This window comes from Peromyscus leucopus, chromosome 8b, assembly GCF_004664715.2.
Source record: "Peromyscus leucopus breed LL Stock chromosome 8b, UCI_PerLeu_2.1, whole genome shotgun sequence".
Classification (NCBI taxonomy): domain Eukaryota; kingdom Metazoa; phylum Chordata; class Mammalia; order Rodentia; family Cricetidae; genus Peromyscus; species Peromyscus leucopus.
This window is the reverse complement of record NC_051086.1, coordinates 5,159,455-5,185,293: the sequence shown is the minus strand read 5'-3', so window position 1 is coordinate 5,185,293 and position 25,839 is coordinate 5,159,455. Positions and strand designations below refer to the sequence as shown.

The window sequence follows — 25,839 nt, the reverse complement described above, 5'->3', positions numbered from 1 at the left end:
CCGGCAACGGCAGCCAGGAGGACTGAGAGGCTCTGGGAAGGATGGCTGAGCCAGTCCAGGCTGACTCACAGGGGCTCCATGCATGAGGCACAGCGTGTGCTCAGCATCGTGCCTTGTTGGAATCCGAGAGATACCCCCACCCCCACCCGAGCACACATACACACCACCACAGAAAAGTACCCCACACCAGCTGAGTGTGTGTAGCTGGGGGTGAGGGAATAGAAGCCTCCTCAGCAAGAAAGGGTCAGTTTGTAGAAGAAAAATCCCTAAGGATCCATGGGGGTGTAGGGGGCAGAGCAGCAGGCCAGGCCCAGCTGTGGGCTGAGGCCATAGGCTGGAGACTGCACCGACGGATAACTCACTTTCCCTGGAAAGGCCCCCTTCCAGTGCCGTGTGTCCTAGAAGCCTTCTCACAGGGTGAAGCTCAGAAAAGACTCCACACGCTTTTGTGAGATGACTCCAAAATACAGATGGAGCTGAAGCGGGGACAAGAAGAGGGAGACGCTTCAGGATTCCGAGCCATTTCTACCCAGCACAACTGTCCATGGCTCTCCCTGGAGGTTCACGGAACCAGACAACGGGAATGAGAAATCCGTCACCCTCTGGCCGCAGGCGCCGGTGAGAGGCTAGAGTCATCCTGCACATCAGCAATCACCAGCCTAGAGCCCTGCCCCAAACTGTGCTCCTGGGGCTAAAGGCAGTGTCAAGTAATGCCCGGTGACAAGAAGGAAGTGATCTCAAATCCCAGCTCTGCTGGGCACATACCGCGGAACCTCAAGCACGTCATTTGCATCTCAGCCGCCCAGTTTCCTGAAGCGGCGGGTAGTGTCCTCCTCAGAAAGCATTTATGAAACATAAATAAATAGCTGCTGCCGTAGGTTGAACCCTTCGAGATCGGGTCATGTTGAGTTGCTCGGGCTGCGCCCACTCATTGGAATCCTCATATGCCCCACCACTGACTGCTCTGTGGTCCCACGAACTAAACTACACTCTTAACTCATGACGTGTGGATAGCATTCGATGTGGGAGCCTGGGTTTGAGTGAGGTGACCAAGGCCCCAGAAGAGGCTGCATGGGGCACTCCCATCCCTGTCAGGATCTGTAGGGACTGAACAGACTCCTGGCCTGGCAAACCACAATGAGAGCCTGAGAAGGGCTCTTCCTGGAGCCTGGCATCCCTGACCAGATCCGGCCACTAGCCACTTCTGAAGCACCTCTCTGAGACAGAGACTAGACACTCTGGGTAAAGCAGCTAGTGGCCCAACTCCATTGTTCTCACGACTAGGGGGAAGCCTGCTGGATGCTGTAATGGTGGCAGGCAGGAGGCTTGGATGTGGGTCTTCCTGGCAGGATAGCTCACTAGTGGGGAGGCCCTCAGTTCAGACTCTCGGCTAAGCCCAGGACCTACTTCTTTCAGAGGTCTAGCTGGCCCCTTTAAGAAGAAAGAGGAAGAAGCCGGGCGGTGGTGGCACACGCCTTTAATCCCAGCACTCGGGAGGCAGAGCCAGACGGATCTCTGTGAGTTCGAGGCCAGCCTGGGCTACCAAGTGAATTCCAGGAAAGGCACAAAGCTACACAGAGAAAGCCTGTCTCGAAAAACCAAAAAAATAAAAAAATAAAATAAAAAAAAGAAGAAGAAGAAAGGGGAAAAAAAAAGAAGAAAGGGGAGAGGCCACTTCCTACCCTGTGCCCCTCCAGCTGCAGCTGTGAAACTAGGCCTTTTGCACCCGGGCTGAGCTGGACTGAGAGAGCCTCTGCTCACCCCTTGACCTTCCAGCCACCCCTCTGCCTCTCCCAGTCCCAAGTCCCCATGCCTTGGTCCTGGCCCCTCGGCAGCCACAGTCATCTCAGCTGATCTTTCCCTGGCTGGGACTCCTGGCTGGGCTGTACAGCCCTTCCCTTCCCACTCCGTGCTTGGCAGGAGGGTAAGCAGCCGTTCTCAAGCTGGGCCCAGGGGGCTGGCCAAGGCGAATGAGTGCAGAGGAGGGCGGAGGGTTGGACTGTCGAAAAACGGAACCCCCTTTCCCAAGGAGCTGGTCCGCCCACCAGGGGGAATGTGAGGTGAGATCAGCTGTGTACACAGAAGACTGAGAAAGTGGTTTGGCTTCCAGAAGAACTGACAGGCCAAGGGGAGTCCTGACCCCCACAAGAACAGAAAGACCTCACCTGCTATCCGTCTAAAGACACACAGCCACAAGCCCAGGTGAGCACTGGGCCTGCCTGGCACCACACTGGCTGCCTATCAACCTGATGCTTTCCCACTCTTGGGGCTGCTACCTCTCACCTCAAATCTCCTCCAAACTAGGAGGAATCCAAACCTGTGCTTGGGTGTTGATAAATGTTGGATGTCAGTCCAGGACCACCACTGGTCACCTGTCTGGCCTCAGTGTCCTCATCCATAAGATGGCAATGATGGTACCCACCTGGTATCCATGTAGAAGGCTATGAGGGCCATGTAGCAGCAAATGAGCTACTGGCACCAGACTGCACTCACTTGGTGCATACTTCTCTCCACGGGTCTGCTGGCTCTGCACCCCCATCCAGACTCGCAGTTCCTGGCAGGGACTGAGTAGAAATCCCTGTGAGGTAACCCCTCCCCTCTCCTCTGCCATCTTTCTACCTGCAGGTGGCCTTGCCCAGCAGAGTGCACAGAGACACAACGTTGCTTTGCTGCAGAGAGAGTCTGGGTTCCTAGAACCCACCCCAAGCCATCCCTGTGCCATCGCAGAGGGTAATCGACACGAAGCAGAGAGGCCACCTAAAAGAGAATGCCCTCCCCAAGATTTGAGTCTAGACACCCAAGGTCAAGTCTATGCCTGCCATTGGTTAGCAGAATAGCTCTCCTCTTCTTGTGCTTACTGGTCCAATAACACAGGCTTCCCTGAACGATTGTCTAAAGGCTTCGGGGCTCAAGGCTGAACAAGCCAGGAAAAATGCAAATTCAGCTCTCGAGACATCTCTGGCCTTTCATTGCTTTATTGAGTCAAAGAAAATACTTTGACCCTTTTATGGGGATTTGGGGAGGGGATGCTTCATCCAAGAGAAACAGCTTCTGTAGGACTCCAGCCAAGAAAGCCGAAGGGCAGGGCCAGGAGGGTCCTCGGATCACAGCATGGGCAGGAAGCTGAAGGAGCAGGAGCCAGAAGACAGGCAGGTAGGGGGAGAGCCCCATCCCAGCCGCTGCATCTCTCCCTCTCTTTCCCTACCGGGGCCACCGCCGCTGCGGCCACCACCACCACCCCAGGGCTCACAGAGAGCCCTAGCCCACCATGACTCCTAAAAGGACAGATTCATTGCATTCTGGTGCACACTCATAAATCCTGTCATTCATTCCCTCACACAGTCCGGACCCTGCCCTCAGGCATCCCCCAGTCAAAGCCGGATTGACCCTGAGGAAACAACTCCCGAGGCTGGGAGGAGGCTTGTGGTCATTGCTGAAGCCACCCAGAGAAGAACCAGGGTTTGGTAAGGTAGCTGAAAGCGACCAGCAGGAGTAGTGGGAAAGGAGGTCAAAAACGTGGGTGTTTGAGGGTGGAGAGAAGCATATCACCCAGGGCTACCCTTCCTTTTGTGTGGTCCTCGTGGGTGCACCAGGCCACGCCCCCCAGGAGTTTCCCAGCATTCGCTGCGCACCTTCCCCTCTCAGCTTCTTAGGGGAGTTATGTACGATTCCAGATAGGACTCTCCCTTCAGGCCTGGAGAAACCGCCCAATGCTGCCCCTGTCCCACCCCACAGGAACCCCCAGCACATCTAGCAAAGTCACAGGCCTGAACATTCATCCAGGCTGGGGCTGGAGCTCAGTGATACAGCCCTTGCGCGGGGTGTAACAGACCTGGTGCTCGAGCCCCAGCAAAATGCTCTGAAGTCCTCTCCGGGAGGTTGGCAGTCCTCTAAGCCACAGGTCTTGAAGTCCAAGCGACAGTCACCAAAGCAGCTCCAAGCTGCTGAGCACTTTTCTGAAGGACAAGGAGATGGCGAGGTAGACGTGAGGAGAGACAACCGGGGGCCTGGGAACCAGAAAGCTGATCATTTGCTCGTGGCTCTGTACAGCACTGTCTGTCCCCAGCAAGGAGAGCTCTCGGCAGGGTCCCAGGAAGGCAAATGGTGCCTCCAACTGCAGCCTGGCTCCTCTCAGCCAGGAGTGTGATTATCCCCAGGGAAGCCACCAAGGCCCTTTTTGTGGCCCAGAAATTGCACAACTCCCTTGTCTGTATTCTCTGGCCAGGGACAGCCACCCTTCTACCACTGACCTGCAAGAGAGACTGGGAAATGAAGAGACGGTCTTCCCTGGTAACCAGCATGTGTGTGTCACAGCAAGCAAAACTAATCCTGTATGAACTGAAATGCTTCTAGAAAATATGACGTAATCTACATCCCTGTGGGGAGGGTGGGGAGGGTGGCTTAAATGGGACTACAGTTGGCAAATCACAAGAAGCGACAGAGACCCTACTCTCTCTTGGTGCCTGGGTAAGTATGCTACCTCAAGGTCAGTGTCCTCATCAGTAAAAAGGCTTAGCACTTGTAGCTGAGAGGTGGGACAGGCAGGCACAGTAGGAACTCCCTAATTAGTGTGATGGTCCTAGCCATTGTGGGGAGCTGCCAAGACAGACAAGGAGAAAAACACACCCCCTGCTCCCCAGCAAGTCCGATCACCACTCATGACCCAATCTTGCAGCCCCAGGAAGGGGAAGGGGAGACTCCACGAAGGTGACCCTTCACCCAGTCCCTGAAAGACCTTCCTGACCCAGATGCTCAGAACCCATAGACACATCCGTTGGGCCCTTATTTAACAAAGGGGACAAATGAGATCCTAAGACCTCATATCTCCAAAACAGGACTGGCCAATAGGCATCAGGCCACGTGCGAACTCTGAGCATTGGTTGTGACTGCATGGAGGCCAGTGAAAGGGCAGAGATTTTATCAGGGCTCAAGGGGAAAGAATGCCAGAATCCATCATCAGCCATGTCTGCCATTAAGGGTGCAGAGAGCCCCCAACAGGCATTTACGTTCCTAAAGTTAGGATGATGATTGGCCCTTCTCGTCATCTTTACCTTCCCCCTAAATGTTTACAAACAGGCACAGAAGATGGGACTAACTAAGCTGGAAGGACCAGGAGGACAAAAATCCAACTTCTCCCTGCCAAAGCCAGTTTAGAATTCTCAGCAACACTGGTGCTTACTGTCACTCAACTGTATAGCCAGAGGCGTCCGCAGCCGGGGCATGCTGAACTGCAGCAGACATTGATCAGCATCCTGCTTCCCAACAACTGCCCAGCTTCCTCCTGGGGAGCTGCCTAGTCCACATTACCCACCTTCCGGTATGTCTTTCCTCACCTGCTCCCCCTACACTCAAGCCTAGAATCTGAATCTTGAGCAATGAGACACATAGATTGGAAGTGGTTGAGTTTTGTTCATTTCAGTGGTGGCTTGCGGCCCTATTGTTCAAGCTCAGAATAAAGAGGCGATTCCCGCCACCCTACCCACCTCCAGCCACCTACCTACCTCCCGTCGCATCTGTTTGCACGACACCGCAGCTGTCTGTCTGTGTCCTCAAACCCTTGAGAGATAGAGACCCTGCAAGTTCACCGATGTACTGTGGAAGTTTAGCAAGCTGTCTGGATATACACCGTAGGCATCCAACAAATTTACCTGAGCTTTTTTGTTTTGGTTTTTTGGCCTTTTGGTTTTTTTTGGGGGGGGGGTTGTTTTGGCTTGTTTTTGGATTTTTGTTTGTTTGTTTTGGGGTTTTTGTGACAGGGCTTCTCTGTCTATCCCTTGACTGTCCTGAAACTTAGTTTATAGTCTGGCCTTGAACTCACAGAGATCAGTCTGCCTCTGCCTCCCAAGTGCTGGGATTAAAGGCGTGGACCACCACTGCCTGGCAGTTTAGGTGTTCTTAAATAACTGAATGAGTATAAATCCTAAGGCTGAGAACATAGCTCAGTGGTGGAGTACTTGCCTAGCATACACGAAAACCTGAGTCCAAATCTCCAGACCTAAGAAGGGAAGGATCTAGAATTAGAGAACAGGATTCAAACTCATTTGCTGTGTGGTCTCTGGCAGGCTCCTCTGACCCTCTGTCCTCTCTGATGTAAAATGGAAACAATCTGCACACACCTCGGGGTTGTCTGTAGTTTAAATGAGAGCGAGGATATGAGTTCTTTGTGAACTATAAATGAGAGGCAGAGGCTGTCCTCATCACCAAAAGAGGGAAGAGGTTGGTGAGAGTTTTAAATGCTTCGAAGATCAAGTCCACCCTCTTACCCCCACCCCGGTCACAGCCAGCAGAAGGCAGTAGTCTATTGCCTTTGTCCAAACACAGCATGTGATTCGATGTCTTCCTTAACTTGAAAATCCCAGAAAACTTAATTCAAAACAGCTTGGTCAGTAGGGACAATGTGTTGACTCAAGACATTGGGACAGTTTGGGCATTAACCTTGGGTAGGTTTTGATCTAGTAGCTTAAATGTCACCAAACACCTGGTGTCTACGCAGCAAAGACAAGGTGACTAAACACTCAGGCGTGGCCCATTCACTGAGTACATGGGAAGAACCGAGGGCTTTGTTTTGTCAAAACAAATACAGAAAATTGCCCTTGACCTGACATGTAGAACAAATATTAGCTTTGATAATTCAGGAATCCGTTTTTTCGGTTACATGCAGCAAAAGCTGTGTTGCTATTGTTATTGCTGTAATGAAATCTCTGATGAGTCCATTTTAAAGTATGAAAGCTGTGTTTCAGCCCGCAGTCTAAGAGATTCCAGCCCACGGTCCTGGGCTCTGTTGACTCTGGACCTGTGCTGAGGCCAAGCAGAACATCATGGCAGCGGAAGTCTATACAGAAGCTGCTCAGTTCATGGTGGGCAGGAAGTGGAGGGGGAAGGACGCTGACACCCAGCATCCATGTAACCTTCAGTGGTGTGGCTCTAAGTCCAGCACTGGGGAGGTAGAGACAAGACCCTGGAGTCCGCCGGCCTAGTCAAATCAACTAACTCGGTTCAGCCGTATACACACAAATTAATATTTCACAAAAATAAAAGACTGCAAGGTCAACAATGACCACACACAGCCCTCCTGACACCAATCCTTTCTGTTGGCTTCCTGTCACCAATGGAACATCTGACATAAACAACTTCAAAGGAAGAATTCTTCAGAGTGCCCCATCCATGGTTTCTTGACTCCTTGGCTTTGACAGAACATCATGGCATTGGGAGGAGGTGATGGGAAAGAATCTTCATCCGCAACGGACAGGAAGCAGCGTGGAGGAGCCCACATCATGGCAGACAGGAAGCAAGTAAAGGAATATAAAAACTAAGCGGGCTATGATACAGTCTCCAAGGACACAGCCCCAGTGACACGCTTCCTTCAGCCAAACAGGAAGTCCCACCCTCTCCTTACCTGTTCAGGTGTTGAATCTGTTGGTTCCAAACCACCTACACCATCATCTCTAGCAAGGGCCTTGCAGACACCCCCAGAATTGTGCTTTACTGATCTCCTAGTTATGTACTAATCCACTCAAGGTGGGAGGTCAGGATCAGCCGTTACACTGACTTATGTCAAAGAAACAGGTGGAAAGGCGTGATGAGGAGGCTGGCAATCAAGGCTTGGAAACAGGAGGTGGTTGGCGGGGCTGGGTCAGGGAGGGCCAACAGTCCCTGAGAGGGACCCCCTGCTTCTGTTTGCATTTAAGAGAATCCTCTGGCTGCAGGAAACAGGGGCAGAGAAAGAGGCTAAGACAAGGCCACTGCTGTTGTCCAAGTGAAAGATGACGGAATCCCACACAGGGACGGAGGATTGAGAGACACTACGAAGGGGACCCGGCAGGACGTGGGACTTGAACGAGGCAAAAGTGCAGAGCCACCAAAGGTTCCAACCCTGACAGCGGAAGTGGCTCAGGCTGTGCCCACTGCAATGGGACTAGAGAAAATAGCTTACCCTAACTGGGTCTCAATGGGTCTGATGCAGCCAGTGCCATTTAGCCTACTCAAAGCCTGGGCCAAGGAGACTAGTCAGGGATGGACAGACCACAGAAGGATGCTCAGCCTGGGATCCGACGTCAGGGTAATTCCAAACTCCTTTGGGTACAGCATGGGGCCTCTAGAGCCAAGTTCTGGAATGCTCTTTGCCTCTGGCCTCCTGCCACGGGCATCATCTGCAGCGAATAGTCCCAGATGTAAGCATGGTGATTTCATCAGGGTCCTCGTGTGAGGGGACACATGTGCAGGAGATGGCAGCCCATCAGACCGTGGAAATTCTGACCCAAGAGGCTGAGACACAACAATGCGGTGGCCTCCTGATCCTGCTGGCCCGCGCCCAGTTCTCCAACGTGGCTAATTAGTGTAATGAATTATGACAAATGTGGATGGCGCCTCTGATTTGCTGACAGCAGATACAAACAGAGGCGCTGGCCAAGAACCTCAGTGCGTACATTACATACACACACACACACACACACACAACTCCACCAAAAATAGCTTGCCATCCGTCTGTAATCCAGTGACTTCCATCTGTACTGGAACCTGGCAAGTCATGATGGCTGCTGCTGAGGGTGGAAGGGAAAGCTGGAGATGTGGGGTCTCTCTCCCTTTAATCTCTTGGTCTACCTTCTCATGGCTGCTTCTCTCTGCCACAGGGGCCATTTGGCCAGCCCTGCAATCCTCCGAGGAAGGATCTTGAGCTCTCTGAGGACCTGCTGTGTGCTTCCTACACTAGATCAGAACGGCTGGGGGCCTGGTGCTGTTGATCAGCACGGGAGGAAAGAAAACGGTGAGGGTTCGGGACCGGCCTTGGAATCGCTCCTAGAACCAAAGAGAAGGTGAAACCCAAACCAGAGCAGGCAGACAACTGATGGATGATACCCCACTGAGCTGAGGAACGGATGGATGGATAGATGGGTAGGTAGGAGACAGATATGTAGATAAATAGATGATAAGCAGATGACTAAGATGGTTGATAAGTAGATAATAGATTGGTTGATTGATTGAATCTGTGACTGAATATTTGCCAACTTACTAAAATGTATTCACAGTGCCCAAATCAATATCCATAGCCATTTGACGGGTAGTCATGGACACTGTGACAGTTTATATTGATTGAACTTGACCAGATCTGGAATCAAGTAAAAGGCACAACCTCTGGGTAGGTATGTGAGGACATTCCCAGGAAGAATTAACTGACAAGAGAAGCCCTTTCCCCAGATCAAGCAGTCCAGGCATAGCGGACTCTGAGGGAAAAGCCATGCTCTTTTTGCCTGTCCACCTTTGTGTCTTGCTAACGAGTGCATCCATCTTACTGCTGTTGCTGCTGCTGCCACCCTCCATTGACATCAGGCCCTAGATTCTCGGACTTTCTGATGTGGACTAAAGACCAGCAGTTTTTGAGGTAGCCCCAGGCCCTCAGAGCAGGCTGGGACTGCTGCAGTGCCCAGTCTTGTGGGCTGAGCAGGTTCCCAGCCTCTCCAGTGTGCAGTGCTAAATTCCCTTTGCATTATGTATTTATTTTGGGAGGTCTGTTCCTGTAGAGACCCTGACAAATACAGACACACACAGAGTGATATAAATGTTTAGATCACCTGATGCAAACATTTCCAGCCAGCATCAAACAAGGCAAGCCTTGGCCTTCCCTCTCTTCTCATACTGGAAACGAAGTATCTTTTTAAAGAGCCATCTGAGGGCAAAGTTTGCTCAGTTTTGCCTTTGGTTGGTGGTTTTGATGTTTATAATTGTCAAGATTTTGCCTTAGGGGTTGTATCCCAACAGGGGTTAAAGAGCTAATGCCTGTGTGTCCATCGCTAATGACTGTATTAAATAAGGTGTTTAAAAGAAACATGCCAACCGGCCGGTGGTGACGCACACCTTTAATCCCAGCACTTGGGAGCAGGAGGATCTCTGTGAGTTTGAGGCCAGCCTGGTCTACAAAAAGAGTTCCAGGACAGCCAAGCCTACACAAAGAAACCCTGTATCAAAATACCAACAGAAAACAAACAAAAGGAACATGCCAAAGGTGAGTTATTTCCCAATTCATTGAAGAAGAGGCAACTCTCAGATGCCTCACCGTGACATCACACAGCAAGGCTCCCTGTTAACTGCCCATCCTGCCTTCCTCGCCACAGCTTCAAGTCCCTTATGGGGTAGGGAGCAGCTGCCCTGTACGTCCCAGCCCTGTCCCCAGGGGTAGGGGTCCCCTTTCTGGATACAAACCCAGGACCAGCCAGCAACAGAAGAGCAGAGGGCCATGGTCATACACATGGCATCTCCTGGGAAAGCCGTGTAAAAACTCTGACACAGCAATTCCAGAAGAACCTGTTGTCACAGGCCTGGAAGGACTGAGCAGATACACGTCACTCACCCACACACATGCACATGCACACATTTGTGCAACACATACAGGCACATGCATGTATACATACATGTGACACACATGTGTACATATGCACATGCACACACTATATACACATGCACATTCACACACTCATACACTCTTGAAACACACACATGCATGCACACTCACATGAATATACACACACACACACTCATCCATGCAACATATATGCATACATCCCTGCAACACACATTCATGCACACACATGCGCACATGCACGCATATGCTTGAGTACACACATCTGTTAAATTCTTATTGCACGCATTTCTGCACATTCACACGCCACCTGTAACATTCTTTTTATTGTTCCTTTAATTAACTCTTTCTGCCCTTGCTCATATGTACTTAAAAGGGAAATTTATGTTTCTTCCATATATAGAGATTGATCATCAAAATATACTCACAACATTAAAATAGAAAGCAAATGTTAGTCCCGCAGCCAGCTGCAGCCCTCCCTCTGAAGGCTGAGTGTGTGTTTACAGCAGGTTTGTTCCAGCATGCACCCCGTCTGGGAGCTCTGTGCAGAGGGATCCGCAGTCTACCCTTTCAACCCAGTGCAGGGCTGGCACAGAGACTGGTCATGCACCCAGGCCTCGATGGCTCCTACCTGCACGGCCCTCCTAGGTAGATTGGAGGGGGGCAGCTGAGGAAGGGGAGCCCCGCGAGAGCCTCGGAGGACAGGGCTCAGGGCTGCTGCTTTGTCTGGCTGAGCTCTGTGCACACTCACCTCAAGACCTGCTGGGACTGGCTGCCCTTCCCAGTTATCCAGTGTTCTCAGCACTGCTGTGGGCTCCGTCCCCTTCCTGAACCACCCTCCCTTCTCTTCAGGACTCTCTCCTCTTCTCTATCAGTTGAGTTTTCAGCAGCACACACCATAAAACACAACTGAGAAGCAGATCCAAGGAAAATTCCATCACCTCAGCTGACAAGACCCCATGTGGCTTCGTTCTTTCCACCCCTTTGCTATGCAGTCCTCCTGGGTTCGTCCTTCTCAGTGCAGTGACTTCCTCCTCTTCTGGCAGTTGCAAAATGGCTGCAATAGCTCCAGCCATTGCATCCTCACAAAAAAACCCAAACTCACAGAAAAGGGTTGTGACTTTATTGTTGCTGTTGTTTTGAGAGAGGGTCTTCCTGTATAGACCAGGTTGACCTTAAATGCACAATCCTTCTCTCTTTGATTCCCAAGTGCAAAGATTGCAGGGGTGTGTCACTATGCCTCTCCCTTTTGTTTAAGAGTTAAGAAGTCTCCGTAGAAAAGATTCCCCACCTCTATAACTCATTGGCCAGAGTGGGATCACAGGACCCAATTACTGGCAAAGGGAACCTCGGCATGGTGGGTGTGGGAAGTCTAGACTCATCGCACAGATTCGGGTGGGGTAGCCTCTCTGAGGTCCCTTCCCCGTTGTGTGCTCGGAGCTGACTGTCGTGTTCTGAGAAGTCAGCACACTCTCCCCGGCACTCTCCCTTTAGAATCTACCTTCGGGAAACGTGGGAAAGCCCCCTGACCAGCAGAAGTGCAGAGACAGTGGCCGAAACATCTCATCTCTCTCCCCTTCTAGCCTCCTGTGCACAAAGACCCCTCCATGTCCCATTTCTCCCTCCTCTCTTTTTTCTCTCTCTCTTCTCTCTCTCTCTTTCCCTCCCCCCACCCCGTGTTTGTGTGTGTCTTGTCTAGTCTCATTGGATTACTTCACACTTATATCAAATACATGTTTTCTTTCACTTTTTTTAAAATACTGGGCCTAGAACCCAGGACCTCTTGAATACTAGACAAGCACTCTATCGCCAAGCCACACCCCACTCTAAAATGTAATAATCAACCTGCTTGTGAGCCTGACTTTGTCACTAGCCTGTGAGCCCCTTCTAGGGGCTGGATTTTCTCTGGGATCCAAGCTGGCCCAGCTGGAGGTTCCAGGTAAACAAATGACAGTCACATTGATATGGTGGAACTGAACAGATTTGGGGGGGCGGGGGAGTGGGCAGGAGGGAGATACAAGGAGGACCACCCAGAGTCTGCGACCTGCTCTCTCAACAGGTGTTTCCAATGCAAGGTCCTCCTAGGAGAAGTGTGGGAGCCCATTTTCAGGTTCCTCATGGCTTTACCCAGCAAATACGCATAGAGAGGATGATTAGGACCAAGGGCCTGAGTGCAGGTGTCTGAGATGGTCTGCACTTGGCTGTGCTGGGGGGAGGTCTTTTGCTCCACCCCTTGGCATCTCTATAAATAGCCTGGGGCAGAGACAGTCAGGGCCCGTTGGGATAGGTTTCAGGCCCTCTTGAGGTTATCCTTTATTTTCTCTCTGTTTATCTCCACAATCTAAATCCTTCTATCTAATATTTCCTGCTGCTCGAATTCAAGAAAACTCTGGGGAGCTGTGGGGTTGGTGGGTAAACGCCCCACAGAGAAGCCCACCCCTTTTCTCCCTTCCAATTTTTGCTCTCTTCAGCTTGAGTGTGGCTTCCTCCAGGCAGGCTTCTCTGACTGCATGTGTACAGTCCTTCCCATGGTGGTGCTTACCACACGATGGTTGCTATTGACTACATTGCTTTTCAGCCACGTATATGACACTCACTTTGGGGTTCCAAGGAGCTCAGGATAGAGTAAGCCCTCAGAAACATTGCAAGTGGAGGAGAGGAAGAAGGCAGGGAGGAAGACCCACGCCTTATAAGCTGGTGTATGCCCAGGCTTTCCCACTTGTCCTCCTAAGGGACTATGTGGAAGGTGTGTAAGCAGCCAGAGGCCAGAAGAACGTTGACGATTGAGACCGCCTATCCGTGTATGTGTACCAGCTGGGCTAGGACGGGCTTAGCCTACTTTGCTCATGAGACCCTGTCAGTAACTTTGAAAATCACAGCCACTCTGTAGAAGCTGTATCTCACACAATCAAGTTCATTAGATCTAGAATAAATCCATGTCAATGACAAGTGACGGCAAATGACAGACAGATGTACCCTCAGGTGCGAGGAAAAAGAAGGGGGCGGGACCTGGTCAGAGTGATACATGTCTGTAATCCAGCATGCAGGAGGTAGAGGCAGAAGAATCAGGAATTCAAGGGCAGCCTGGGCTACATGGAAAGTTCAAGGCCAACCTGGGATACCTAGGGAGACTCTGTCTCAAAACAAAGCCAAACAGAAAGTGTATTTATAGAATCTAGTAATGTTTGTATGAAAGTTAAGTGAGGACACAAGGACAGGGACATGCTAAGCACCAGTGCATGGTATTTTACGTGGGACAATCGACAAGATAGCTCAGCAAGCAAAGGCGTCTGCCACCAAGCCTGAGTTTGACCCCAGGGACCCACGTGTGGAAGAAGAGAACTGAGTCCCACAAGCTGTCATCTGACCGCCACATGTACCGTGGCACTCACACACATGCACACACAGGGTAAATAAATGTAATTTTAAAAAATAGGTAAGCTGGGAACATTTCACTCCTGCTGTGAAACTGAGAGAGACGGAGAATTCACAGAGACACGGGCTATGACAGGAGTGGACAGGAGAGTGGCATGGCTCCCCAGCAGGGATTTGCCTTTTCCAAATCTAACACAGTATGTAGGTAGATAGGCAGGGAGTGTGCCAATGGATGGACAGATAGATGGATGGATGGAGGATGGATGGATGGGTAACTAGATGGCTAGATGATGGGTGGGTAGATAATGGGTAGATGATGAGTGGATGGGTGGGTGGATAAATGGATGGATGGATGATGAATAGATGGATGGGTGGATAGATGGATGGATGATGTGTGGATGGATGGGTAGATGGATAGGTGGATGATGAGTGGATGGATGAGTGGATAGATGGGTGGATGATGAGTGGATGGGTGGGTGAGTAGATGGGTGGATGGAGGGGTGAATGATGAGGGGTAGATGGGTGCATAGATGGATGGATGATGAGTGGATGGATGGGTGAATACATGGATGGATGGGTGGATAGATGGGTGGACAAATGGAAAAATGCACGAATGCATGGATAGACAAGTGGATGGATGGGCATCTGCATGGGAAGGTAGAAGTATTGATGGTCAAATGGACTGAGTACTTAGCCCTGAGTTTGTGTCTCCAGAATCAAGCTTGCACTACCATCAATATCTCTCCCTATGAGGAACCCTCTCTTACCACTCAATGCAAGGCAAGGTTTGGAGAACAAGAGAGACAAGGTAGCAAACCAGGCTGTTGCCACTCCTGCTGCCCAGCTACGCCTAAGCTCAGAACAGCCCAACTGGGCCAAGACAAAAGCCATATTTCGTCTTTCTAGAGCTGGTGGATACCAGGCAGGGAAGGCAGAGGTCCCTCCCACAGGATGAAGGCACCATGACTCAGCATCCCTACCTTGGATTCCATGCTCTAGAATTTTCCACAGCCCAGGGCAAGGCCCAAAGAGCAATGCATTGTGATTAGAGCTGCCGCCTTCTCCAGTGAAGTGGAGAAGGGCCACTGTGGGAAGGGGAGGGCAGAAGATCCTATTGGTCCCTGGGACATGTGCAGGAGGCCAGGCTAGCACAGAGCCCTGAGGGAGGCTGAAGATCTGTGCATGTTCTTGTGAGACTGCTGTGTCCCTGAGCCTCTTAGAAGGTATCACGTGCCTTGAGGTGAGTGCATCCCAAGTTGAAGGTCTGGCGTGGGGACACATCCCCACATGGCACAGGAGCATGCACTGAGGGTCAGAACACAAGAGGAGAAGAATGGGAACCTGCAGTATCAGGATCCTCAGAACCTGGCAGCAGTATAAAGCCTTCTGAAGGTGAGCCTGTTAGGTGGGTCCCAGCAACCTGTGTCTCTGGGCTTGCGATATGCTTTGAGGTGAGGGCCCCCGGCAGGCCCTGACTTTTCACCTGGTCTATCATGCTGTGACCCATCATCGGTCCCACTTTCAGAGATTATGGTTCAATGGAACTGGCTTTTCCTTATCCCAACCTAGAGCCACTGACTGGCCCTGAATCTAGTCCTGGGTACATCAGCTTCTGTGTCCCCAGTGACTGGTGTAAAAGCACAAGAGAGAGAGATTCATCGGATCAGAGTCGGCAGGATTTGGGCTGGAGCCTCTGAGAAGGATGAAGTTATAAATCTGGTTGGATGGAAGGTGGGAAGAACAAGAAACCTCTTCCCAAGAATCAGAGGAAACCCAGCAAGATGGAGCGCGAAGACATCGAGCGCCTGGACCCAGCTTTAGTTGAAGCCAGCTGCCAGCTCGCTTTTCTACCATACATACGAATAAGGTTCTTTCTGGGCTTTGGTTTCCTGTGTGTCCTACAGCCCAAAGAGTCTCACACATCACAGGGAGAACTGGAGGCTGGGGAGAGTTAAGGCTCTTTAGCCTAATAGACATAAGTTCAAATCCTGGCTCTTTCACTTAACTGTGTGACTCTGGGCAACCAGGAAAATCACCAACGTGTTGTGGTGGGAAGGGAAGGGAGACCTCTCTGGCTTAATAGGCATGTGCAGGGTTTGGGAAATCAGACAAATGACCTCCAGCCAGCAAGCTTCACTGTTTGCGCCTCGGTTTCTTTATTGGTAAGAAGCAACTTGGAGAACTAGAGAGAAACAAATGAGAAAAGTCAGAGAGGGCCACATGCTGCTGCTGCTGCTGCCCAATGACACCTCAGCCTGCATGGGGTGGACCCTGCAGGCCCTCAGCCTCGGACGATGATGGGAGGGCCCCCCCCTCCCTCCCCCCTCCCACTGTAGCGGACAGAAATTCTCAGAGTGCTAATTAGGCCTGCACACTGCCCAGAGACAGGGGAAAGCCTGCCTAATAACTGGCTTTCCCAGCAGGGGGCCACACCCAAGGCTACCTACCACCTTCCCTCCTGGCCGGAGCTGGAAATGGCAGCCAGAAGGCCAGGCAAGTCCTGTCCCAGGACAGCATACAAAGCTGAGCCTGGCAGCCATCTGGTCCCCAATGCTGCCTAATGTCTGCAACAGACCTTGAGCTAATTGCCTGGTTGGGGCGCTGCCTGGACGTCTTTAGCACCTAATTCACTACTGTTTCTCTGGAAGCCCCATTCCCTGCCCGCAAGAGAGGGACATGCCCGTTTACAGGGATTTTGAGCCCCTGGAATCCTGGCCTGATCTGGCAAGGCTCCAGTAGGCCCCGTGGCCAGGAGAGCATCCTTGGTTTTCAGCTCAAGCCCTAAGCTGCCCCCAACACCAGACTAGCCTCCTGCCCCAGGCCTTGACTCTATCCCCCACTCCACCCCCACAAAAGTAGAGAATGGGAAGAAACACAGGATGGACATGAGACGTGGGATCAGGGACCTGGGTTCAAATCTCACCTCGGTCGCTTCCTAGCATGGGTCCTGGAAACAATATCATTCTTCTCTGGTCTGTTTTCCCATCTATAAAGGAGACTATGTGACATCTTGCTCAATATGATAACAGCTGAGATACCAAGAGCTTTGCTGGAACCACAGGTCAGAATCAGACATGTGCTGCTGCAGAGCCTGCAGGGAGACTCCATCTAGACAGCACGCCTGGGTGGCGGTCAAAGCTCTTCGTCCTCCAACTCACTCTAGCCCAGATTTGGTGTTCTCCATACCATTCCTGCCATCACCTTGAAACGCTATGCCCAGCCCCCTTTGTACCCCTGTCCATTGCCCCGACACACATCCCCACCGTGAGTATAGGGCAAAGAGCCAGTGTCCCTCCAGCAGTCCCTCCGCTAGCCCCTGCTTCAGATCATAGAAACAGATTGAGGAGGGTGCTAGTGGGCCTGGCTGGCCAATGACGAAGTCATCCTGACCCTCACTCACTGCACTCACTCCCACTACCTCCTCTGCCATGGCCCTGTGTCTGTTATCATCAAGCAGGCGGGGTCATAAGTCACTGGAAGGCCCCGAGAGTCCCTGCTCCTCTCCTGGTCTGGGATACCAGTCTCTAAAGAGACCGGGAAATAGAGCGTCCCTGCTCCTGCCCAACAGGAGTGTCTCCTGTGTCCCCGCAGAGCAAGACATCAGCCCCATGAGGTCAAAGCCATCGGGATGTGAAAGAAACCACCCTAGAAAGGGTGTGATTTCCCTGAGGTCACACGGTGAGGCAGAGTGGATGAGTCAAAAACCCACCGCAGGTCCTGTCTAGAGAGTAGGAAAAGCCATAACGAGCATGGGAGACTGGAAGTGGGAAGGGGCATAGTGAGCACCAAGGCACACGACAGCCTCCAGGGCTCTGGGGACTGACCTCACTGGGGTGGCAGGGCATGAAGAAATGGCGGACACACCAGAAGAGCTGGCGTCCGGTGGTCTGGGCTCTTGAATGGAGAAGCTTGGCACCCTGGGAGCTCAGCGTGTCTATCCTATACAGTTGAAAGGGGAGGCAAGTTTGGCCAATCCCTGTGGAGGTAGTCTGCAGGCCATAAACATCCAGGGAGAGAAAGCTGCAGTGGATGTTTTCTGTGCACACTGTCAACATCCGCACACAAACCAAAGGAAGGCTTTGCCGTCCGGCTGAGCCTCGCCCAGCAGGAAGGCTTTGCCATTTTCCCATGGGTCTGAGGCTTTGGTCCTGGACTGGTTTGTGTCAACAACACACACCCACCCGAGGACTTCACTCACTCAAGGGTCCCTCTGCTCCCAACAAAGGCTGAACCGTGGGTCTGGAGTTGTGAAGACGCTGAACTCTGACAAATATAGACAGCTCCAAAGATCCAGACTTGGGGTCAAGCTATGGCATTAGAGATGGATAGGGCTGGCCTCAAATCCTAGCTCTGTTTCCAAGCTGTGTGACCTCAAGCAAGGGACTCCTCCTCTCTGATCCAGATTTATAAAGTACAGTTAACAATGATTACCCAAGAAGCCGCTTGTGGTGGATTCTGGTGCACAGCATGCATTCTCAACATGGTGACTGTGTTTCTTGAGGTTCTCTGCACAGCTGGACTGTGGGAGCCCTTCCTGACCTCCTCCCTAGAGTGAGCGTTCCTGAGACGACATCATCCATGCAGGGAAGTCATCTCGCCAGCCCACTATGCTTATCATTCACATATTTCTCCTAACTCAGGAAATGTACAGAAAGTGCTGTCTAGAGCAAAAAGAAGCTGGGCCACATCTACCGTGTCTTCCCACCTCAGACCCAGTGAGCCTGAAACAGAAGCAGTGCACCCTGGGGGGCCAAGCTCAGAGGCCTGAGCTGTCTCAGGGTTGCTGTTTCTGGACACCCTGAGTCTGTGAGAGCCCAGGTTCCTCCGGGGCAGCCTCAGGCTGGAATCTGCCATTCTCCTCCGTACAGCCAAAGGCCCTTCCTTGACTGACTCACACCAACAGTTGCTCGAGGTGAAGTCTAGCCGCCTCCAGACCCTGACTCCATGATTCTTCACGGCCCCACTCACCTTCTGATTCCACGACAGGGCTCCTGCCTTCATACCCTCTGCTCCCTCTGCCGAACGCCCTTCCCCTTAGTGTGGATATGCATCTTCTTGTCCTTCAGGCCTGAACAAATCCCTTCCAGAAGCCTCCTCTGCCCACTCTGAAACGGCAGCCCTACTCCTTCGCCCTACCTTCTCCAGTTTTCCCCACTACCTGACATCATAGTCTACACGTGTGTGTGTGTGTGTGTGTGTGTGTGTGTGTGTGTGTGTGTGTGTGTGTTATACACGGACCTTTGTGTACGGGTGCACACACCCAGGTGTGTTCATAAGGAGGCCAGAGGTCAGTGCCAGGTGTCTTCCCCTACCGTCCTCCACCTGACTCTTTGAGACAATGTCTTTCATTGAATCTGGATCTCACATTTCAGCTCCACTGGGGCCCTAGAGGCAGTCTATCACTGTGTTCCCCTCTCCAGTGCTACAAGCCCAGCTTTTGCTGAGTGCTGGGGGCCCGAACTCAGATCCTCATGCTTGTTCCAGAAAGCTCTTTACCCGTGAGCCATTTCCTCATCCCTAGAGACTGCTCAGCTCACTGTTGTCACCAGCCCCTGGGACAGCAGCAGCCAGCAAGAGTGAGCATGGCATTGTCTGGGTGAGTGAATGGATACCTCAGTTCTGGTTCCAGTTTTCAAAAGAGGAAGAGCAGAGAGGAAGAGACAGGTACAGGAGGGTGCCCGGCCGTTAGGCACTATGGCTTGAATATGGTCTCCCAAAGGTCAGATGCTAAGTTTGGTCCTTGGGGCAACTTTACTGGAAAGAGATGGAGCCTGTGGGAGATCCCCAGCGGTGCATCCTTGAAAGGGGTCAGAGGATTCCAGGCCTCGTCCCCTTTCCCTTTTTTTCTTCCTGGCTATTATGTGGCCATGATAGCAGTTGTGGCCTGCCTCACACTTTCCTTGTGGTGCATCCAGGACCCACGCGTTAGGGTTCTCCCCAAGGGTTTCACTGAGGCCTTAAGCGAGTAGATGATTTTGTTGTGCCTGAGAGTATCTGTGTCAGATGTGGGAGGAGGCAGTGGGCCTCAGAAGGGGCCTGCCCTGCCTCTGTCTTATTCGGCGATCTTGGCCAAGCAGTTTTATGCTTCTTAGCCTCAGTTCATCATCTACAAATGGAACAATCACAGAACTCCCCACCCCACTGGGCACCTAGAGGGCCTCACAAAGTTTCAAGGACACAGGCTGCCCCTGGCAGGCGGGCAAACCACGTGGCAGGAGCTGGGGCGAGGGAGGGGTGAGGGTGGTGGGCAGGTCACAATGCAGATTTGCTTGTCCAGAGTCCAGGGCAACTTTTCAGAATCCCCCCCCCCCCCGCCCCGAGGCCTTCCCTGGCCAGAAGACTTCCCTCCCCAATCCCTGTCCCACACTGGACCCCTCTAGCCAGTCTCTGCAGGAATATGTTTCAAAGGCGGAGGATGGCAAGGAGCCTTAGGGTCCTCTCCCACCTTCCAGAGCTGGTTTTCCAAGGATGAGGCCTGGACTGGGGGCAGCAGGAGGGAAGGGCGTGGCTGCACACCCTCACCCAAGCCTCAAGAAAAGGGTCCCCTGGAGTCTGCTTCCAGCCCTGGGGTCACCTGGAAGAGCAGGTCCTCCAAGCCACCGAAGCCAGACTCACACATAAGAGAGAAACTCCAAGGATGGAACTGACCTCAAGATCCAGCCTGAGCTTGACCAAACACTGTGGAATTCATAAACTGTTCTTTGATGGATTCCCAACACTTAGCAAAAATAGTTAATCAAGGGCGAGTGGATACACACACATCAATGAAGCAATGAATCTGAATTACTAAAGGTGAAGTTCCCTGTGGGCTCGGGTAGATCCCCAGAGCCCAGACCAGACTAGAGGAGGCCATGTCGATGCCTATGAATAAATGACTGGGCCCAAGCCTGCATCAAGGACACTGATTTCTCTGAATCTGAAACAGATTCCCATGTGCTCTGAGGTTGCCTGTTCAGTGCCTGGAATAGTGGCCCCAGCACAAAGACCGAGAGGAAAAAGCACACAGAGACTGCCCCGCCAGAGCCTGGTCCCCAGCCACCACACTCCTCACGGGTTTTTTAAATAATTTGTGGGTCGTTTTTAATTGTTGAGGCAGTAATACTTGGTTCATGAAACTGCAATATACAGAGAGGTGAAATAAATAGCTTATATATATAATATATATAATATAGCTGGTTTTAAAATATTCCCTTATCATTGGTGTACTAGGTCACGTGAGTCACGGAAGGTCCATAGCAGCATCCTCCAGAACTGCGGGCAAGGCAGGCCACCATGATTGGACGAGGCGTCTGTCGTCGGAAGGTCGAGGCGCGGAGAATTCTCAGGGGCGCCTTCCCTGCGCGGTGTCGCGGGACAGCTTGCAGTGGACAATAAATAAATGACTGCAAACCAGAGAGCGATTCTTGTTGGAGTCTAGGGCAGGGAGAGGGGTGGGGAGGGGCACTACTTTCCTTTTTTTTTTTTTTCTGTTTTTTGTTTTTGTTTTGCTTTCAGAACCTTTGGGGAAAGGACTTTGGTTTCTCGCAGTGTCAGTTTTCTCATTCAAGTCCTCCTCTGGGGATGAGTTTTGAGTTGTCACCCCCTAGAGGGAGGCAAGCACCTGTGGGTTGACAGCAGTCCCCTTTTGGGAGTCCTTTGTCGTGGGGTTCAGGTCAACGGTAGAATCCTATCACCCCTCCCCCCCCAAGACTTTAGGTTCAGTTTTTGTCTTCTTTTAAACACAATGTACAAAAATAGAGATTCTTCCTTATTTTTCATGTAAAAATATTCCTCTGATGTAGTTCTCTAGGGGTGAGTGTGGCCGGACTTAGCCGGGGTGAGTGGGGCGGATCCGCCGGGAACGCTTGGTGACCGTGGTATACTTGAAGGGTTTCTGCAGCTCAGCCTGTCCCTTGGGGTAACGCTTCATGAAGTGCACATCTTGCTGGTTCTCCCGGGTCTTGGGACCCTTGCGAGGCCTCCCCTTCTTGGTGAAGCCCACGTACCAGCCTGAGTACTTGGCTGACATCAGGGCCGTGTAGTTATTTTCCAGAACCTTCTCAATGAACACGCACTCCTTGCTAGTACCATCAGGCTGCAGGAGAGAGAGAAGGAGCGTCAAGGAAAGGAGAGTACGGCAGACATTACACACAACCACGGTGATGAGAGTGGGTACCGGGCCCCACTGCACCCAGGTCCCCCCAGGTCTAGAGAGGCTTCACTCAGCTCCCAGCCTCAAGGCACCTGCAAAGGTAGTCTCGCCAGGGGAAGGGATTGAAGACAGGCAGGAGCACACATGCCTTGTGTACGTGGCAGGTGATCAGATACCAAGAGGGGCTCTGCTTAAAACTAGACTTCACAAGTAATGTAAGGATGCGCCTAGGAGAAGATTGGGGAGCCCAACTAAAAGCCCGGCAGGAAGCCTTTGCCTGCAGGAGAAAATAAAGGGCAAAGACCCTGGCGGCACGAAGCTCCGAGTGGGCGCTGGGATGTGGCTGAGGATGGGACACCACAGCACAAAGGGGCTATTCTCTGCTTCCTTAGACGCAAATAGTCCTTTGTCATAGGCCCTCCCAGCTTGCTCAGTCCTCCGCGCAGGGAGCAGAGTCCCACTGTCTTGCAGAAGTCCACAGCATCCTTAGGATCCTTCCTCACAGGCTCCATATCATCCCTACTTGAGCAACAGACCTAGATCTAGCCAATCAAATAGGAGCCCCTCCCGGACATGTGACCCAAGCCCACCAATCAGTGTCCTATGGGGGTACAACCACCAGTGCCCCAAACAAAACAAACAGAAAAGAAACCTGTGCTGCTAAATCAGCCGGTCCAACTTTGTGTTTCCCACTCTCTCCCATGAGCCATTGCTGGTCCAGGAGGAGGCCTCAAGGTCTCCCCACCGTCTTTTGTTCCGGGTAGTCCCAGCAGAGCCAACCTGGAGAGTCCCCCAGTGCATCAACCTCATTTTTAAGTGCCATTCCTCGCCTGTCTCTATGATGCAGAAGTCACTGTACTCTTTTGCCTGGAATCTGAGGTTTGGAGGAGGACTTGGCCACCCTGAGGTCACGGGATGTGCTAGGGTTCATTTGGCTTTTGGCTCCAGAGTCAGTGCCCTCTGCCCTGCGTGTCTAGTCTCTCAAGACTTAGGAACATCTATTCAGGAACTTGAGACCCCAGGGCCCCCTGACGCAGCCTGTGGAGTTTGGCCATGCTACGTCTTATTTTTGGATGGTTCCTATCTTACTTCATACCAAGTAGTAAAGTGTGCCACATCCCACATTGAGTACAGAGTGTGTTGAACTGTATCGCAAAAGAGCTGAACGGCTGAGTTCACGGCAGATTTCGTGCAGACCTGCCAGGACCCATTTCTCTTACAAATGATGGACTAAAACATCAGCTGAGTTAAAGGAAATGAGACACTGTTGGCCCACGTGGTGGTGAGGTCACGTGACCTGCAGATGCAGCTGGGTCCACAGCCCAAGTGTAGTGACCAGGGCTGCGTGGTTTCTTCATTCTGGCACTGCTACCCAGCAGGATTTCCTTTCAGGCTGGTAAAATGGCTGCCTCATTTCAACCTCACAAATACCTCAAGGTAAAAGGGCAGGTTGGCACTGCTGGGACTACCCGGAACAAAAGACAGTGGGGTGACCTTGCGGCCTCCTCCTGGAGCAGCAATGGCTCATGGGAGACAATGGGAAACACAAAGTTGGACCAGCTGACTTAGCAGCACAAGTTTCCAGCTAACATCTCCAAATTTAGGCCGGGCCCACTCCTCGTTCCGGACGGCCGCCCAGCCAAGTTGGAAGCCCAGCGGTCTGGCTGTGTGTGGAGACTGAGGTGAGGGTTCCAGCCTTTTGTTTGAAGTGGAAAACTGGCCGGAGCTTCCAGGGACATTCACCTTTGAGAGGAGGGCAAACCTAGTCCCTGCAGACAGAGTGCTGAACTCTGCAGAAAGGCTGGGTAGAGAAACTCTGGGAAATGCTGTCTTTTAAGCTGGCTTCAGAACAGACAGAGGGCAGGTTCAAGACCACACAATACCCAGAGGACAACCTGGGCAGAGATAGTAGTAAGACTATTATAAAGGAAGGCAGAAAAACGTGTGTAAGGCGGGTTCAGGCCAGTGATCTCTTGGCTCTAGGTCTCTTGTGAAAAAGTCTACAAACTCCTCTTCCAACTCTTTACGTGATCTTCACCAAAGTCAAAGCAACCAAAACAAGAGCTAGACAGAGAACCGTCCTGGTTCTCTGTCCTTCGAAGCTCAGCTCTCTAATTGCCTCCTCTGGGAAGCACCCCTTGACTGCTGCTTTACTCTCTAGGCAGGTCTCCACTTCCCTCAAGAGGCACTGGTCTACCTCAGGTGCAGCCTACTGTTAGCCTCTTAGCCTTTCTTGCCAAGTCCATGGTGGAGAATCTGTGCTCATCATAGGCTCTGCCACTGGTTCCCAAGCCCCTCTGTGCCCTGTGGTGTTGGGACCAATCCAGAGCCCAGCTTCCCAGCCCTCTGTACATAGGAAACATAGACATGTACTGAGCCTACATGCCTGATCTGTGCTAGACCAACATTGTAGTTTGTGCCCACGTTTTACTATGTGCCCGTGGTGGCTCTGTGAGAGGTGAGGAGCTCTGGTGGCCATCACTCACTCTGCCTCTTCTCGTCTCCCCACGGACTTCTCCAGAACTGGACATGAGACCAGGATGTTAGGGGCCGTTGTCGAGTGCCATGACCTTGGGCGAGCAAGCCCCTTGGCCTCTTTGAGCTGTTCCCTTTCTCTAGGCCGAGTCAATCTCAATGACTTAAGAGGGCGAAATGACATAATGGATGTGAGAATGTCTGGCCTGTGGTCAGCAATCAATAAATACTGAATGAATGAGTAGGGAGACCAAGTGGGCCAGGAGAAGGCTCAAGCCCTCAGCTTGCTCTGTCTCCTTGAACAGCGAGTCCTTCTGGAAGGACATCTGAGAGACACTGTGAGGGATTCAGAAGGTAGGTTCTCTTTTCTTTCAGGCTCGCTCTTGTATCATCCACTTACTCCATCCGTCTTGGTAGGCTCTCATTTGTTTGACCACAAACCCTGTCTTGGGCCAAGGCCTGTGCTCAGCTCCTAGAGTAAGTCAGAAGCAATCCTGGTCTCAGGGAGCTCCCAGACTATGGAGGAGGCGGGTAGATGCAGAGTAGAGTACTCTGTTGGAGCATGGGGTAGGAGAGAGGTGGGTACCCAGGGACTTCCAAAGATAGAGTGTGTGAACTAGTAGGAGCCAATGATGAGCACATATTCTCCACCATGGACTCAGCCCGAAAGGCCAAGAGGCTAACAGCAGGCTACACCTGAGCTTGACCATTGCCTCTGTTTCTGACCCCTCCTATGACCATAAGTCACTTATATTGACATTAAAAAAATAATAAATTACTTAAAAAAAAATCAAAGCTTGGGCTGCACCTCAGAACTTCGGACTCTGCTGGCTAAGGCAAACATGGCATCAGCTTTTAGGGTGTAACCTCAGAGCCTTGGAAAGTTAGTAGAGATCAGCCTTCTCCTCCAACCCCACTTCCCACCCCCTTATTTCCAATGAGAGTCACAGTCCTTCTATGTGACCTGTATCCTGATAACATCACTAAATCACACCTCACCTAACACCAAGAGATTTTAGATCTATGAGGGAGGAAAAATCCCCTTCTGCTGAAAACATTGAATTTTTCAGTGACTTACAACCAAAGTGGCCTTAATCCCCTGCCCTGAAAGACTCTGAGGCTCTGTTACTCCCAAAAGGACAGGCGGAGAGGGGGGATTCTGATTGGCACATGATAGGAGATGCTCAGCAATTCTTTCCAGGCTGTGCTACCTTCTGGCCAAGTGGATAGGTTCAGAGAGGTGGCTGGGAGCGGGCTACCAGAGCATGCAGGGACAGACAGAGGGAATGACTCCAGCCAATGGCTAGTGCATCTGAAATAGCCGTTTTCAGGGCTCAATGCATGACCCCTGCTCCGGCCAGAGATGTGCAAGGGCTGATACCTATAACCCACAGGAAAGAGGAAAGCATCCTGCCAAGGCACTCCAATGCAGCAGAGGCCAGAGGGCCCGGGGTGGGGCAGTGATGCCAAGGCCAGCTTCAGGCTGGGGGTGTAGCTCAGTCCA

The 25,839-nt window shown here is 51.8% G+C and overlaps 1 protein-coding gene across 1 annotated transcript in view; it reads right to left on the bottom strand.

Annotated features, from left to right (window-relative positions):
- Positions 1-20,783: 20,783 nt before the first annotated feature.
- Fgf18 (fibroblast growth factor 18) overlaps positions 20,784-25,839 on the bottom strand; it is a 30,854-nt gene continuing 25,798 nt past the window's right edge. The window contains exon 5 of the mRNA XM_028857807.2: positions 20,784-21,803. Coding sequence (XP_028713640.1) covers positions 21,537-21,803 — 267 coding nt within the window. The 3' untranslated portion in view covers positions 20,784-21,536. The remainder of the gene's footprint in view (positions 21,804-25,839) is intronic.